Below are 17,308 nucleotides of genomic sequence, written 5' to 3'. Positions count from 1 at the left end.
GGCTCCGATTCTGAGACTTGTATTATTGACACGACAATAATATTATTTCATAGTGAATGGTAGTTAAACTTTAGTTAACGGTAATATAATAAGAATATTTTCGCATAAATGTTTACCATCATAAAAATTGGATCCATACCGTAATCTATGTAGTTCTTGACAATCTAGATTTTCTTTTTACTCTATCAAATTTATCGACCCAATTTCGCATCACTCTGCTTCTCTTCCCACCGGCTCATTTTTTAATACCTCTTGCGATTACTGCCTCTTCCATTTCATTTACAATTTCAATTTTATCACGTTTCTTCACATTTAGATTTTTATAATTTTGCGAAGGTTGCTCTTCATTTTCTGAGAGAAAGAGCTCAACTCTCTTTGCCAAATCGGATATGACAGTGATTACTATTTTACTGGTGTCCTCCAACATTGCTGCTCGAGTTGCATGGTTGGAGTGAGCTCCCGATAACGAGTTGAAATGATTACTTTTGGATCAGTCACAATTTACAGTGCTCGCCGATCAAAACAGTCCCTTGCCCGAACTCTTTTTGTCCATCGCCTCTTAACGTATTCAGGAGAAATTGTCTTTATGCCCACGGTATCAAATACTTTCAACGCGTGCCCACACAAAATTTCATCATTTTCGTATTTTTTGCAACTAAAGCGTACACTTAGATCATTCCGATTGAATACCACTATTCTTTCAGGTCCTCCGTCATATCTCATTACCGCAAACTCCACAAACATCCGCTGTTGTCTCAATATAATCATAGTTGTTGACTCGCCATATTCATTTTGAAAAGTAATAAATACGGTTTGTGAATACATCTCTGCTGCATGCACAAATATAGGTGTTTGCCTCAACCCTACCATTGGCAACTTTTGCCTCATTTCATATTCTGCAATGAGTTTATTATGTCTCTTATCATCAACCACCCGATTGAAATGTCTAAAAAATTGCATAATGTCGTAATCCAGTTTCAAATAATTTTTAATTGCTGCATTTAGGCTTTCGCTAAACTGGGTGCTTCACATTCTCACGGTCCATAATTCTTTCATCATGCATCTTGCCCATTTATCAGGAATTCGATATAGTCCGGTAAGCCATTCATTATTTTTAAAATTGTGTTTCTTCACCATCGACTCCCAGACTCTGTTAAATTGTTTCACTTCTTCAATCTCATACATGCAGGCACCAAACATGTATGGAATGTCACTATTGTCCTTGTAGTGATTGCCAAGATATTTCATAAAATTACGCCTTATGTGAAACGTACATAGACCGTGAAACGTTTGGAGCATGACAAGTGAAAGAGCGGCTGCCATGGCGTGATCTTGATCGGTTAGTATGGTATTTGGACGCTTTCCACACATTACTTCTAGAAACGTACCAAACATCTATTTGAAAGAATATATGGTCTCATTATACATAAGGGCAGCACCAAATATCACAATTTGTCTAAGTTGGTTAAAACCCACAAATACTCAAGTGGCCGGTATTCTTTATTTATTTTGTAGATTGTGTCGAATGTGATTACGTCTCCAAAAAAGTTGTAGTCAATTAACATTCCTTCATCAGCCCAAAAGATATTCGTTATCTGTTCTTCACAGTCCAACTATACGGCATGAAAAAATGATGGATTCTCGAGTGTTTGCTCTTGAAAATAATTCAGCATGCTACCTGTTTCTCCATATTTCAAGTTCCTTTCCCGTCTCGTTCGAAGATATCGTTTAAGATCATCCCGAGCATATCCGACATTACCCATCCCACCTGCCTCCTTTCCCATAAGCTCATGGTTCTGTTTCAATGAAAGTCTAGCATCCTCGCTTATTTCAACTTGGAATCCTTGTACCTCACTCACTTTTCTTTGTAATGGCATCATGTGCGAACATTGAACAATATGCAACACATGGTTATAGTCTAAAACAAGGTTATGCTGACGGTACTTCATTGTCCCTTTAAGCAACATGATAACCATTTTAACTCCACACCCTGTATTCGTCGGCGCTCATGTCCTCTTTGGCATCACATCACCTTAGTACTTACGCTTCACACATTCCTTGCAGCAACTATATCTCCTAGACGTGGTCACGCCGTCTTTGTCTTTATTTAGATAATTTTTGCGTACACTAAAACCCATTTTAAAGGCATATTTGTTGTAAAACTTGTACGCATCATCTTCAATGCTGAACTCCATTCCTAATTCAGAGATCCCATCTTCCGTCAATTTGCTACAATCCATTACTTCTGCTTCTACCAATTATGCATCAAATACCCTAATTTGCAACACTTCATGAATAATATTTACATAAACGACAGCATACATATATATTACCATTCATAATGTGTTATGAATCACACAGTACTCGCATAACAAATTCTATTATTAGGCTTATCAATATGATTAATGATTCACATCACTGTACTTTTACTCTAAGACAACGACATTGTCTATGTACAAATACAACTCCACATACACTAAGTTATACGGATGTAATGTGTTGGTCACTCGATGTAAGTCTATTTTAATTGTATGTACATCCACTCTGATAATTATATTTAGGTTCTAGGTTCCTTAGCTCACTCGACCTCATGTCATTCATTAATTACATAAGGCCTAAACCAACTCCGCATTTTCTACTATTTCTATATTTTGAGGGCCAAACAAGCATTTTCTACTCATTGTAATATATTTCTTACATCATGTAATTTACTTACAACACCAGGTACACCCATTTATTATTCACATAGCTCGGTCTTTTCCTCTGCTTGACCTCATTCAATTCTACACCTCCATTTTATACCTACTGCATGGTTAGGAGAGGGGCAAACTAAAATTGCGTGATGAGTATGGACCAACTATTGGATGCACAATGATTCATATCAATTGTAATACAGTAGCTATAACATGTAACTAATTTACAACAGGATGTACATTCATTCATTTGTTAAATGTGACTTTGTTTCTCTCATCTTTCTCTAATTTCGTTCGATGGTTTAGTTGAATACATATCCCTGGGTCTTCCGATAACTACTATTCAATTATAGTCCATCACTGAAAAATTGAATATTCACACACACAGAGATACGATACACACACATATACAGTACAACTTCACTATTCTTCTATCATCTTCATATTATGTCTTTACTGACTCTAATTTCATCATTCATTTAACAAATGTGCATTTGAGTGACAAATGATTGGCCACAGTTACTGACATGGGTCAGTCACGTTACCATGGTCTGCTAATATGCTTTACGTTTTACCGAACTCGAAGACCGCAGCTGCTTCTGCTATTAAGTTGAAGGACAAAATCTGGTTTCGTGAGATGCTGAATTTCCTTTGTTTGTTTCTGAACGACTGCCTGCCAGCTGCGCATTCAAAATAGATACAACACTCTCATACCTAGTCACTGAACTCGGAGAGCGCAACTGCTTCTGCTATTAAGTTTTATGGACAAAATCTGGCTTCGTCTCTGTTTCCTTCAACCTTACCGTCTGCCTTTCCACCCAATTTTCTCTCAATTGCTACCTTCATCAGCATGCCAAGACTCTTCACTCACTTTTGTTTTCTGCTGCTAATTCAAAATTTCAACTCTTCCGTTTGCTCCGTCTGATCCTGTTTGAAAGTCAACATTTTTTTATTTCGAACGGCGTCGTTTTTACCTCTGCTTAAGCCTTGTTGACTTGGATCATTTCTGGTCTCACGTTTTCTATTGTGAGGAGACCGTTTAGACCGCTCTTGCCCCGTATCCCAAGCAACCCATATGTACTAAATAACTAGGTGGGCCCAGAAATTTTATATGTCATGCATATGTACGTATGTTTGTTGGAATCTAGAACCATTTCAACACTACAATTCAAGACCTTTTGCCCTGCAAAGTTCTATTAAATTTAGATATCCAGATATCCGATTGACACACATAAGATATCATTAGAATCTTGAATTCTAGTTTCTAACAAGATTTACTTTTATACATTAATTCACAGAATTAATTGGCCAAAAAATGCATTAAAGCAGAACTAATTTTCAAACTAAAATTTCAAGTTTTGTTCAAGCATGCGTCTGTCCAACATCATGATCTGCATGCACAATCATTGATACATGTTTACATTCAAACATACTCCTGATTAAGCCAAAAATGACAGAGTACATTTAAATAGATTCTCTCAAATTCTGATAAAATCATACAACGTTCAAACAATTTTGATGAACCTAAACATAGTACAGTTATAATTCCAATTATACAGTACGTATAATATCTTAGGTTTCTGTATAGTTTATACGCATAAAATTTATGCATACAGTCATAATCATTATCCGAATCATTGTCCCAGTTCATATGTAAGAAACAATAAGACCATACTCTATCTAAATCTATGTAACTCTAAGCAGCTAAAAATCATCCAAAGCAAATTCTTTTTGAAAGTTGGTTATTGTCAAGGGTGGATAACCATATGCCAACAAAGATAATATCAATCATGATGAGAAAATTGTATTGAACAAAATTTATGATGCTAAAATTCTCTATCTGAAAATTAAAGAAACTAAGATTTGCATTATTAAGGACGGAGTAAACATTGTTTTGATAACGGTGAATCAAGAAATTATTGGTTTTCAGATCTTGACAAAAATTCGTATATGACGATTCATGCTTCTAAGAGAAGCAATTCTCGTAACACAACATGGTACCTTACAAAATTCATGGAAAGGTCATTGCCATATCTGCTTGCTGTTCTTGTATTGAGATTCTTCGTGGAATTTGAAAACAAATTCTTTTAAAGTAGAGGAGCTTGAAGTGAAATTAGAAGCCTCGGATTTGAGCCCTAATCACAAACCTCAGTTAAGAACCAAGGAAGAGGAAGGGGAAATTCAACTTAAGTCCTCTAAATTCTAAACAATCAACTTTGAGCATTATACTAAGAGTTCCTCGGCTAGATGGTCAACATAGTTTTATTTAATATTTTTACTTTTCATTACTGTTTCCAAGCTGTATTTGTGTGAACGAGTAACACACCAAAGGAAGGAAGGCCCAGAAAAATGAAATCACACGTATGCTAACCCAACAACATGCGCCAGGGCCAAAGAAAGCCAGCTCCGAATCACAAGTCGGATGGAATTTTCGAGGTTTTTACCTCTATCAGATGCTGGATCCAAGGATATTTCAGGTCGGATCCCTAGTTGGATTTGCATCAGGCAGCAATTGACGGTAGCAAAATCTATTAGGCTAAGACTTGGGTTCGTTTGGATTAGCTGTTTTTGGGGTTGTTTTTCAAAAACAACACTGTAGCATTTCATTTTTTAAATACAAGTCCGTTTGGATTAGTTGTTTTTTGAGTTGTTTTTCAAAAATTATATGAAAAACTTTTACTGTAGATATTTTTTGGATTATTTTTAGAGGTATTTTTAAAACATATTTTTGAGTATTTTTATAATTTATAATTTTTATATTTTTATATTTATATACATTTATGCATTTATAATATATTTATAAATATTTATAAATAAATATATTTATATATTTATATAAATATATAAATGTATTATATTATATAAATTATAAATGAATATTATATAAATGTATAAATTAATATATTATAAATATATATTAATATTATGTATAAATGTATTAATATATTTAATATAAATGTATAAATGTATTAAAATTATGTATAAATGTAAAATTAATATTATGTATATTAATATAAATGTATAAATGTATAATATTATATAATACATAATATAAATGTATATTATAAATATACATAAATATATATATTATGTATAAATGTACATTTATATAAATGTATAATATATATTATATATTATATTATATATAATTTATATAATATAATATATATAAATATATAAAAATATATTTTAAATAAAATAAAATATTTATAATATGAATAAATAAATATTTAATATATATAATATACATTAATATTAATTATAAATATTATAAATATTATAAATATGGTGTTTATATAATATTTCAATTTGTAATATTTATTGTATATTTCATTATATAAATAATTATATAATATATAATATATGAATATATAATATAAAATTTTCAATTTGTATAATATACATAATATTGTATATATATAGTATAATATACATAATATAATATATTATACATAATATACATTTATACAAAATTAATATTATGTATGTTATATATTATACATAACATTATTATACATTATTATACACAATAATGTATATAATAATGAAAGTACATTAATAATGTATATATTATAATATAATGTACATAATATATTATGTATAAATATTTATACATTTATGTATACAATATTACATATTGTGTATATTATATTATATTATGTATAATATACAATATTATGTATAATATTAATGTATATAATATTTATATAATATATTTCAATATATTATATAAATATTATATACATTAATATTATACATATATTATATATTAATATAATATATTATATATTGAAATATGTATATTTGGAGTTGTTTTTGATATAATGTTTGGATATGGTGTTTTTGATATTGTTTTTGAAATACACATTTACTATAGCATTTGGAATGTGAAAAACAGTTTTTTAAAAACAGAAACAAAAACAAGGAATCCAAACGGATCCTTTTTTAAAGTTTTTTCATGCTTGCTAGTAAAACGGAAGCGTTTTTATTCATGTCAACGTGGATGCATGAGAGCGTTTTATAAGGGCTTGTGAGGGAAGCATTCAAGGACGGTCCTTCTGATGACCATCCTTGTCCGTTATCATTGTTAAGTGTTAACTCAGTAATTTTCCTATTTGATTGTTTCCTTTTTGTTATACGTTTCTACTACCCTATTTGCTGCTATGAGTTGGTCTTAGTTAAGGCTGTTGTGCTACATCCTTTTTCAATCATTTGAAAATTATTCAACTTTAGTTTATTTGCACCAATTGTTTATGAGTGTGTTCAAGAATTTTATAGATTCTTTGAATCAATTTTTTATATAGACTGCCAGTATATACATTATCACGGTTAGATGCATGACACATATACAGAATTTAAATTTCAAATTCAAATTTAAATTATGTGTCATATATTTAATAGTAAAAGTGTATACACTGTCAGTATATAGAAGATTAATTCAATTTTTTTTATAAGTTGATTGTGTATCGTTTCTTGTTTTATTATTCTTCCGCATCATAAAATGAAAAATACCAACCAAATTTACAAAAATTCAAAAAGAAAGTTTTTTTTTTGGGACGAAATTCAACAAGAAAGTTGAACTAGTGAAAAACTAAAATGGACAATAATTCTAGCTGTAACCACTGGATTATTTCAGAATCAAAATCTATCCAAAACTACCAAAAATTACAGTAAAAGTTGCATATCCAAACCAATTTCTTCCCATTGCGTATGGTGCTTGTAAACTTCATAAGACTTCGTATACAATATTATTTTTGTCTTGGCATGAGAATTGATGTACATGAACAAGATTATCTACGTACTCTGTTTATAATACTATAATAAATATAATTATACATTATTTATCCATTACAGATACATCAATGAAATACACGCAACCACATCATTAACCATTTTCAATCCTTCCCATTTGACTTATTGCCATTAAAAGGCATTAACTATGGCGACAATGGGCTAAAAGAAGCTAATCTTGTGATAATTACTCACATCAGCGATGACTTGCTCTAAAGTTTCCCATGAGGAACCACCTTCTCTGATTGCACCACAAGCCGCTTCTCCAACCTCCTTCATCTTCTTCCTTACCCCCTCCCCTTTTGTTCCTTCCATCAGCTCTTTCACTCTTTTCTCCACTTCCTCTGCCTTCACAAAGCCCCTCACTGATCCATTGCTGGGCATAATTCTCAGTCCTACACCAACTTCTTCCGAGACAAGTCGTGCATTCAGATGTTGCTCAGCCATGAATGGCATTGCCAAGATGGGCACTCCATTACATATGGCTTCTGTAACCGAGTTCCATCCACAATGACTCAAGAACCCTTTTACACTCTTGTGCCTAAGTATCTCCATTTGATCAACCCACTCTTTCACTATCATCCCTCTATCCTTCACCTTTTCTTCATACCCTTCCGAGATTTCCAACCTTTTTGATCTTATCACCCACAGGAAATTCGCCTTGGATTTTTCTAGACCATCTGCAATTTCAAGCAGTTGCTCCTGTGATACTTCGGCCTGAGTTCCAAATGCCACGTACAATACCGAGTCTCCATTCTGCAACTTCTTGTCAAGCCAGAGCATCCAGTTTGGCTTTGCAGATTCATTAGCTAATAATACTTGTGGCTTGGCGGCGGCGAAAGGGCCAAGACACCAGGCTTTAGGCCCGATGCATCTGTTCCAGTACTCAATATAAGAAGGTTCAAGCTCGTAGTAGCTGTTGATAATCACACTGTAGCTTTTTGCCATAGCAATGTTCTGCTCCATCATGAAGTCAACCCAAGGACCCTTTGGATCAAGTTCATTGAATGGTGGATCGAAATCATTTCTTGTTAAGCTGAGTTTAGGAAAGTTTGGGATAGAAAAGGGCTCATCAGGTGATGTAGTCAGTGCATGTGGCCTTTCTTGACCAAGAATGAAATACAAGGTAGTAGCAAAGATGCTCATACCATAGAAACCAATTCTTGGAATTCCTAGCTTTGCAGCAATATCTTGAGTCCATCCAAGAAATGCATCAGAAATTATGCAGCCAACTGGTTTGATATCCTGAAGTGCCTTTTCAAATTGTGGCTGCATCAGCTTTGTGGCGTTTGCAAATTGAAAAATTAATGACATGGAGGGAAGTTTATCAGTATTTTCAACCCCTTGAGGGATGCCAACAATATCTGCTGGGAAAGGTAGTTCAATTATTGAGATGCCAGCATCATGGAGAGTAGCACGGACTGATGGAGAGTTTGCTGGGGTTGTGAATACCGTGACAGGGACATCGTGCTGCCGGAGGATGCGAGCAAGGTAGAGAAGGGGAATGGTGTGGCCTTGAGCCATGAACGGGAAAATTACAAAATGAGGGGAAGAAATTGCAACCATTTTTTTTTTTGCAACCGTTGCTAACTTCTTTCTCGGTTGAATTCCAGACGGGATCCTCTGTCCAATTTTCTGTGTCCAATTTCATGTCCAACACAAAACTACGTAGTTCCACTTATTCTTATGGCTGACGTGGCACATAAAAATAAATGTCTGTTTGGCTCAAGCACCAAGCAACAGCCCTGTCAAATTGTAACCATTCACCGTGAATTCCTCCAAAGCAAACCACTAGCCTAACGGAAAGACATAGCAAAATTTGAGACATACAGAGAGACAATCAAACAGCTAGAAGTACAAAGCAAAATTTGCAGCTGGGCCTAACGGAAAGAATAATCTAAAAAATTGGTGAAGGAAAACGAATTGTCCTTCTCGCTTTCTTTGAAGGAAAACAAATTGTGTTTTAACATTTTCAGATAGAAAACTGACATTTCATTGGCTTGGTTGACAAAGTTGCTAATTGAATGAAAAACCATGTGATGGATAAAAATTGAAAACCTTTAAACATCATGGAGACCTCTGTTATTTTAAGATGTAATAGCTGTTTTCTTTTCTTACCACCCCCCCTTTCCCAGAGAAAAAAAACACCACCCCACCCACATACACACATTTTATAAGGCATACGGATTGCGGTGGTAAACAAATATATGTGCTGCAATTTGGTTCACGATGATTGTTGTTTCAGATGTCAATGCCTAGAAGATTATATGCTTAGCCAGTTTTTTTATTTTTTTATTTTTTCGTTTTATGGAATTATATATTTCCTTTTCACATACAGTGGTTTTTGTGATCGCTGCTAAACCGGGGGAAGTAGAAGGTGCTGTGATTTGATTGCGTTGTCTTTGAATTGTTTATCCTGTTTGAGCATTTTTTATGATGTTGCAGAGAGAGTCTATCATCGACATCTTCTATGAGAAGCACTTGGGTCATTTGATTGATGTCATAACATCCTCATGCCCACCTGATAGCGTTGCTCAAGCTGTCAGTAAATCTGGGAGATCAGATGAAGAAAGTGGAAATCAAATTAGTGTCAAGCCAGAAATATTATTAAACATTTGTGATCTGCTATGCTTTTGCGTTTTGCACCACCCGTATAGAATAAAGTAAATTCTTGTAACCTTTTCCCATAACTATCAAAAATAGATAACTAGAATAATGGTTATTGAAGTTCCAACTTGAAATGAAAAAATTATCTCTTTAAAGATCCTGAACATTGTTGCCACCTTGACATGGAATTTGACACCAACATAAGATGCCACCTTGACATGGAATTTGACAGCCACTGTAGTTATTGCATCTAACACCAGCAACGGTTGTTTCAGTAACACGGCCATCACTTACACTTGCAAAGCTAATCACATTGTTATGTTCCCCTAAATTAAGTATTCACTAACATGGAATATATGATTAAATATGAGACATACAGAGAGACAATCAAATCCTTGGAAGTACAAAGCAAAATTTCCAGCTGGGCCTAACGGAAAGAATAATCTAAAAAATTGGTGAAACGAATCTGCATTAAAGACACTGTAGTAACTTCATATAAATTGTAGACAAAAAACGGCATAAAGACAACAGACCTACTATACCTTCATGGGTCCCTACTACATAGACGAAAGCCGGCATAAAAAACTTATAAATTGATGCCAAGCAAAGGAACATCCACAACTGATACATCGTAAGTCAGCCAGAAACAATTGTGCAGATGAATATTATTTTTTTTCTTACCATCGGCAAAGAAGTCCCAAATCTTCTTGACGCTCACGGCAACAGGTCTTGGGAATTGCTATGGTAGTAATAGGATTTTGGGAATTGTAATAAAGATATGTAAATAAAGGAAATTCAAAAAAGAAGAGAGATCCAAAAGTATAATGGAGCCAAACAGGCATTTATTTTTATGTGTCACGTCAGCCACAAGAATAAGTGGAACTACGTAGTTTTGTGTTGGACAGGAAATTGGACACAGAAAATTGGACAGAGGATCCCGTCTGGTTGAATTCGGCTGTAAGTTTTTGCGGTAATGTTCCTTTTATACGAGTAGCTCTCTTGTTGGAGTGGAAAACTATGATAAAGAAAGTTTGAAGGAGTAGCTTATTGGCGGCTTGACTATAGCCTTCTAGACTATCAGTAATGTTATCTTCTATGCTCCAATTCGTGGTGTTATAAGGTACTTCTATATTTTATCTTCCAACTTTAATTATGTACGCTTTACCTCTTAAAACGTGAACTTCACCTATTTTAATTTTTAAACTTCAATTTTATATACTTTACTCTTTAAAGTATGAAATTTATCATTTAAGGGATAAAAAGTTCAAAATCGAAATTTAAGAATTAAATTTATCATTAGCCTTGGCTGGTTTGTTTGGATTGCTTCATATTTCCCTAATTTTATTTGCTTACATCATCTTTACAATTTCCAATACACCTTTTTATCTTCCCAATATATTTTTATCTCACATATATCACATCACAAAAAGTGCTACAGTAAAAATATCCCAAATAATCCCAAATAACTTACAATCCAAACAGAAGTGAAAACACATCTATAATTTAATTGTTCAAAGTCAAATTTACCCTCCAAATTATGCATGGCACTAAAGTCTTGAAATGAAATTGTACTATAAATAGATATTAAGACAGAAAATCTAGTATATATTTCATGTTGTTTGTGATAACTAAACCAACATATTAATTAGGTGAATTTTAGTACTATACACTAATTGCTCTTCTAAGGTGCTTGGCAAGAGATTAATTATTTTAATGTGACGTAGTTTTCTCTACGTGGGGGAATGTGATTCGCACTTTACATTGGCTATAACAATGAACAGTTTGTACATAAGTACACTAGAACATTTAGACAAACTACACTCGCAAACAGTAAAGGAAGCACGTTTGGACCAAGGCTTTTCTGGCTACCGTCATTTTCAATGTTTCATGTCGGAGACATCCGTTGACATTACTATTTCTAAGAGTTTTTATGTCGGAGAGATCCTTTTGAGATAACTATTTTTGAGAGTTTTTTTTTTAAAATTATATTATAATAATTTAATACATATGAAATAAAAAAATGATTAAAAAATATAATCACAGAAAATATTAGAGTTTTTTAATAGAAAAATACAATCCAAACAAAGTATGACAAACTTTAGATAATAGCCAATAATATGAATAAAACATTTTGTGCTCTTAGTTTATGCTCCGGCTTAAGCATGTATGGTTAAAGTTTTCATCCCATTATCTGATTGTATATTTTATACAATTTAGTGTATACTAACATTATTTTGTCATAAATTTTAACTGCATCTGCTTCAATCCCGTTTATGCTCAACAAGTTATTACAGTGACTCCATAATACTATTCTAGTCTAGTTTTCATTCTCAGGTCCTTTCCGAAGAACACATATCATTCATCTGTCAACTGTTTTCACAGTTGGCTGAGCGGCAAAAATGCTGAAGACTGTCATCTGTCAACTGTAGTAAACTTGAAGGAAGAATTTTATTCTACGTTCAACTATTCACCATACATAGTTAAATCAATATCTGAAATGCGCATCTGTTTTACCCTTTGACCACGATTCGTTGAACATAGCTAATCAAAATCTGGTAACGGCGTGAAGTTTACACTTTGACCAGGAAACCTTGACCTAGGCAATTGCAATTGTCACTTAATCAAGATGGAACCCTCTTCGTCAATTGATTTATCTCGGATATCAATTAGACTGCCACTCTTAAAGGACAGTGGTCAAGAATATAACGTTGTTAAAGCAACCATAACTCTCTCTCCTTGTTGAAGTAGATATATAAAAGACTGGACCGGTACGTCTCTATTTGAGGTTTTGTCCAATTCCATCTAATTAAATAAACTAAAATATTTTTTTATTTAAACTAATATAGTTTTGGTATAATTGCGAATTTTACATAAAGTTATTTAGAATTCGCATTTATATCAAAATTGTATCAATTTACTCCGAAGTTCTACCAATTTGCATAATTAGACAGAATTGGAACTAGAGATGCCTAGAACTCCTTTTGTATTTTTTTTATTACTTTTATTTTTTAGAAAGAGTTTGGAGATGTAGGCACTTTGTTTGCCTTGATAAAGCGATCTATCACTTAGAAGTTGAAGTGGATTCAAGACTACTGGTGCATTTTGTTCGGTCTCATGAGGAGAATCCTAGGTGGTCCTTGTGCTATGATTGTAGGAAGATTAAATTGCTGCTGCATCTTCTTCACACGTCTACTCAAGATGCATTGGGGGAAGCAAATATAGCTGTGGATTCAATTGCGCCTTCGTCACTTCAGGGACAAAGTTAACATTTGATCACTCTGTCACAGCTGCCTACATGGACCGAGTCAAGTTGTTTTCAGATAGCTCCAGATTTCCATTTGTTAACTGTGCAGGCGCATGAGTGATTTTTATTAATTATATTTCAGGCATTGGAGGCTAGGTATATATGTCTACCTCGTAATTATTTCTTTCACATTAACAAAATTTTAGGATGGCATTGCTCCCTCTTTTATCGAGTTTTCCTCTTAAAAAAATTTTCATAAAACCCATTTGGCAAAATATAGAAATTAAGATTGTAACTAAATTAGAAAAACTTTATGAGAGCATTTAATCCAATTATCCAAAAATCAAAAAGAAATGCTGCAAAGTATTGATTTTCAAAATCAAGTAAAGAGAATAAACTAAAAAACTAAACAAAAAGTGCAAAAAAAATTAAAAAAAATTGGTTTTTATGGGCTTTTTCTATACTTTTTCCTGTCAAACTAGTCGACCGTCTCATTTTCAGCAGCTCAGATCATAAAGCTAGTTTGAATTCAACCTATAGAACTAGCTGGATCGGTCTGGTTTTTGAGACAATAATGTTTGATCAGAATTCTTATTCAATTTATCGACTATAAAAATTGAGGCTGATACAAAAAAATAATAAAAAAAAAAGAGGCTGATACATTAGAATTCATGCCAACTTCAGTGGTGATCGACAATAAATGAGGCCTAGGTAAGGATTTGATCAAATTGGCTGTGGGATCTTCCATGATTTTTATTTCAGGAAATTATCAAGTCATATTTTCCTTAGCAACCGCAGATTCTTTGTAGTCGTTCTTTTTTATCATTATCTTCGTCGAAAGGAAGCAGCCAAAATAAAAAAAATTTCCTCTATCTGTTGTTTGTGTCAGAATGGATATTTTAATCTCGAAGGATTAAAAAAACAATTTAGGTTGAAATCTGTATCTTGAGACGAATGTCGAAAAGGACTTGAAACAGATAGCAACGGCTAAAAGAATATGTAAGAAACTTAGGATAGTAAACTATCGAAAATGACACGAAATAAATAGTAATTAGTTTAAAAGGAAACCCAATGAGGCTAATGGAACTATGAACCATGTTGGTTAAAACAAATTTTGAAAGTTAAAAAAGGTGGCCCTTCTCAAAAAAAAAAAAAAGTGTAAAAAATGGTGGTATATGCTAAAAACAGATATATAGTTTGATTGTATATCTTATAAACAATTGCAAAAAATCGCACAAATTTAAGAGCTTCTTAAGATTGGGTTCTGCCAACAAAAATATCTGTTTAACGCTTCAAGCAAGTGCAAAGTTCCTGGCTGAACAAAGACAACATGGTGAGTATATTTTTAGTCTTAGGGTCTGTTTGGTTGGAAGTAAAATGTTTTCCTTGGGAAAATATTTTCCGTGGAAGTAATTTTCCATGAAAATCATTTCCCTTTCATCATTTTCAGGTGTTTGGTTAGCTTATTGAAAATATTTTCTTACTTCATTTTTCTGGTGTTTGTTTAACTTTTGAAATATTTTTACTTTTATCTCTATCTTTACTTTCTACACATTATAACTACATACTTCTTCCCATGCAAAATTAGAAAATTTATCTCATTGTTTAACTTTAAAAAATCTTGGAGAAATGTATATATGAATAAAAAATATCTCCTTAAGCAATAAACAAATTGCTGGCCATTTAGTGTCAAATATCAATCACATGCAATGCTTATTGTGACATATATCTTGCACTCTCACTGCTGAAAGTTTCTCTAAAAAAGAATGTCTCTATTATATATAATTAATTACTAGTATAGGTTGAGTAGGATGAGATTTTTTTTTATTTTGAATATACTAGGGGGAGGGTTGGGTGGTACGGGGGAGGGAGTGTAAGGAAGAGGTTTTGGGTTCGAATCCTCCTGTTTACACTAAAAAAAAAAAAAAAGAACATACTACAAGATGTTTTCAGTAAGTTTGGAACATACTACAGGCGGGATGCATGCATTTCGGAAAACAACTTCAATAAGTTTGAAAGAGAAGTTGTTTTCCATAAGATGAGTGAAAATATTTTACATAGGAAAATATTTTCAGTAATTTTTGTACAACCAAACACAGGAAATTAGGAAAATATTTTCCTGGAAAACATTTTCACCCGAAACAAACGGACCCTTAAAGTAGGAACTTATACCTTTTTTTTTTTCCGAGAATGAAAATTTTCATTAATTGATTCTAATTTAGCGTGGATTTGCACTTTGAAGAAAGATCATTGTTCAATTTCACAACAAAAACTGGATGGAGTGCTGAAACATTACTAAATCTGAAGTTTGATTACAGCTAATGAATGAATATGGAACAAAAATATAGACTTTACTGGGGACTTCATGCACATCTAAAACTTTGTACGTACAGGGCCAAAGCTTTTTTCTTTTTTGCCAGAGGACATTTAGAAAATTTTACTTTCTTGAAGGGACAAAACCTCTCATTTTCTAGAACTTGGGGGCGGTGGCCTCCCATGTCCCCAGATAGTTCCGTCAAATTTGACCCCCTTGGTACATAGATAATTGTGCGAATCTGTCCGCAGCATAATATGCAGAAACAAATCCAAATACTACAGTCTGTTTTGTCGTCTAGGAAATACTAGAAGGAACCGGACTATGCAAGCACAGTTTAGGTCCACCTATAAAATTATGGCTAAAATTTATTACACTATAATTTGCTTTCTAATAAAAGAAATTATAATTATCAAAAAATGAGTCTAAAACAGTTTATCTTTAATGGAATATTCCAAAAGTTTGCTTCAACTTACTTATTGTGATGCAATAGAGATATATATTGTATTGTATGACAAACAATAGGAAAGAATACAAAAATCAAGCACATGAAATATGCAAAACCGGTTCAATATTAACATAAATTATATATGCTTCATAAAACTCAAGTATCATGCTATTATAATTACAAATGCATAAAATTTCATTACTATTTCTTTTTTCAAAAGGACACCATTATGTAAAAACTTCTATCCTATAAATTCACAATAAAACATGCAAGAAAGTTGTATGGAAGACATTTCAATGCTTAAAAAGGGTGCAAAAATTCAGTACCAAAGAATTAGAAAAGGAAGTGCAAGATTTAATTATGCATTAAAAAGGAACTAAAACATCAAAATTGTAAAAAATAAATTTTGCATTTAGATTTAAGACAAACCACACAAAAGGAAAATCTTTGCAGAACCAAAATAATGGAAGGTTTAATGAATATCAGGGAGATCAAGCCAAAATAAATAAATACACCAAGGTAACAGAATAAAGAGGCAAAAAAAAAAGAAAAATGATAAAGGCTAAATAAAATACAATTAATAAAAAAAGTTAAAAATACAGTAAATAAAAAAAAAAGTTATGTCCATATTTGGCAGTGTGAAATGAGGGAAGAATAGGAATAAAAAGATAGTGAAGTTAAAAGGTCTATTGTCTATGTTTCTCCTTAAAAAAAATGAGCATGATTCATAAATCACGATTTTTGAATAATGGAATAAAAGAAATATACATTCCCGTGCAAAAAAAACATACATTCAATTAATTATAGAGGAAAAAGGAAAAAATACATTGATTGAGCGGAACAAGGAAAGGCAGAGAAAAATTAGGATGAAGGAAAAAAAAATGAAAAGGCAAAATACTGGATTAAAAAGTTAAAATTGATGGAATAGGAAGTGACATTATAAATCAGTTGATTGTTGCGACACCTCTCCATGGTCAACAATAATCATCTGAAAAAATAGTAAGAAAATAATTTGAGTATAATTACTTATAAAGAAAAAATTTGAAAGGGGAAAAAAGAAAGATGAAGAAAAAAGAGGGAGATGAAGGTTCAAAGTAAAGGCAGAAAAAGGAAGAAAAGAAGAATTAGGAGCACAGATATTTATGACTTTTGACTAACTAAAAAAATAGTGAAGCAAAAATTCAACTATAAATAGAAACTGACACTTGTTA

General features: G+C 32.6%; 2 protein-coding genes across 2 annotated transcripts; both read right to left on the bottom strand.

Moving 5' to 3' along the window:
- Positions 1-501: 501 nt before the first annotated feature.
- On the bottom strand, positions 502-2,240 carry LOC113740828 (protein FAR1-RELATED SEQUENCE 5-like). The gene is made up of 4 exons (XM_027268347.1): positions 2,045-2,240; positions 1,679-1,954; positions 1,031-1,376; positions 502-946 (listed from the first exon to the last, which is right to left on the bottom strand). Exons 1-4 carry the CDS (start codon positions 2,238-2,240, stop codon positions 502-504), a joined length of 1,263 nt encoding a protein of 420 aa, XP_027124148.1.
- A 5,257-nt stretch (positions 2,241-7,497) lies between these two features.
- On the bottom strand, positions 7,498-9,050 carry LOC113740827 (UDP-glycosyltransferase 90A1-like). The gene has a single exon (XM_027268346.2). It carries the CDS (start codon positions 9,048-9,050, stop codon positions 7,647-7,649), a length of 1,404 nt encoding a protein of 467 aa, XP_027124147.1. The 3' UTR covers positions 7,498-7,646.
- Positions 9,051-17,308: the final 8,258 nt, after the last annotated feature.

This window comes from Coffea arabica, chromosome 4e (assembly GCF_036785885.1).
Source record: "Coffea arabica cultivar ET-39 chromosome 4e, Coffea Arabica ET-39 HiFi, whole genome shotgun sequence".
Classification (NCBI taxonomy): domain Eukaryota; kingdom Viridiplantae; phylum Streptophyta; class Magnoliopsida; order Gentianales; family Rubiaceae; genus Coffea; species Coffea arabica.
The sequence above is the reverse complement of the archived record's forward strand: the minus strand, read 5'-3'. Positions and strand labels throughout refer to the sequence as shown.

What these genes read in the sequence shown, in the direction of transcription:
- LOC113740828 (XM_027268347.1), bottom strand. Translation starts at nt 2,240, where the DNA reads ATGGATTGTAGCAAATTGACGGAAGATGGGATCTCTGAATTAGGAATG. An exon ending in CTTGAAATATGGAGAAACAG is followed by an intron (nt 1,377 to 1,678) that starts GTAGCATGCTGA and finishes GTACGTTTCTAG; the next exon opens with AAGTAATGTGTGGAAAGCGT. An exon ending in GAATTATGGACCGTGAGAAT is followed by an intron (nt 947 to 1,030) that starts GTGAAGCACCCA and finishes GCAATTTTTTAG; the next exon opens with ACATTTCAATCGGGTGGTTG.
- LOC113740827 (XM_027268346.2), bottom strand. Translation starts at nt 9,050, where the DNA reads ATGGTTGCAATTTCTTCCCCTCATTTTGTAATTTTCCCGTTCATGGCT.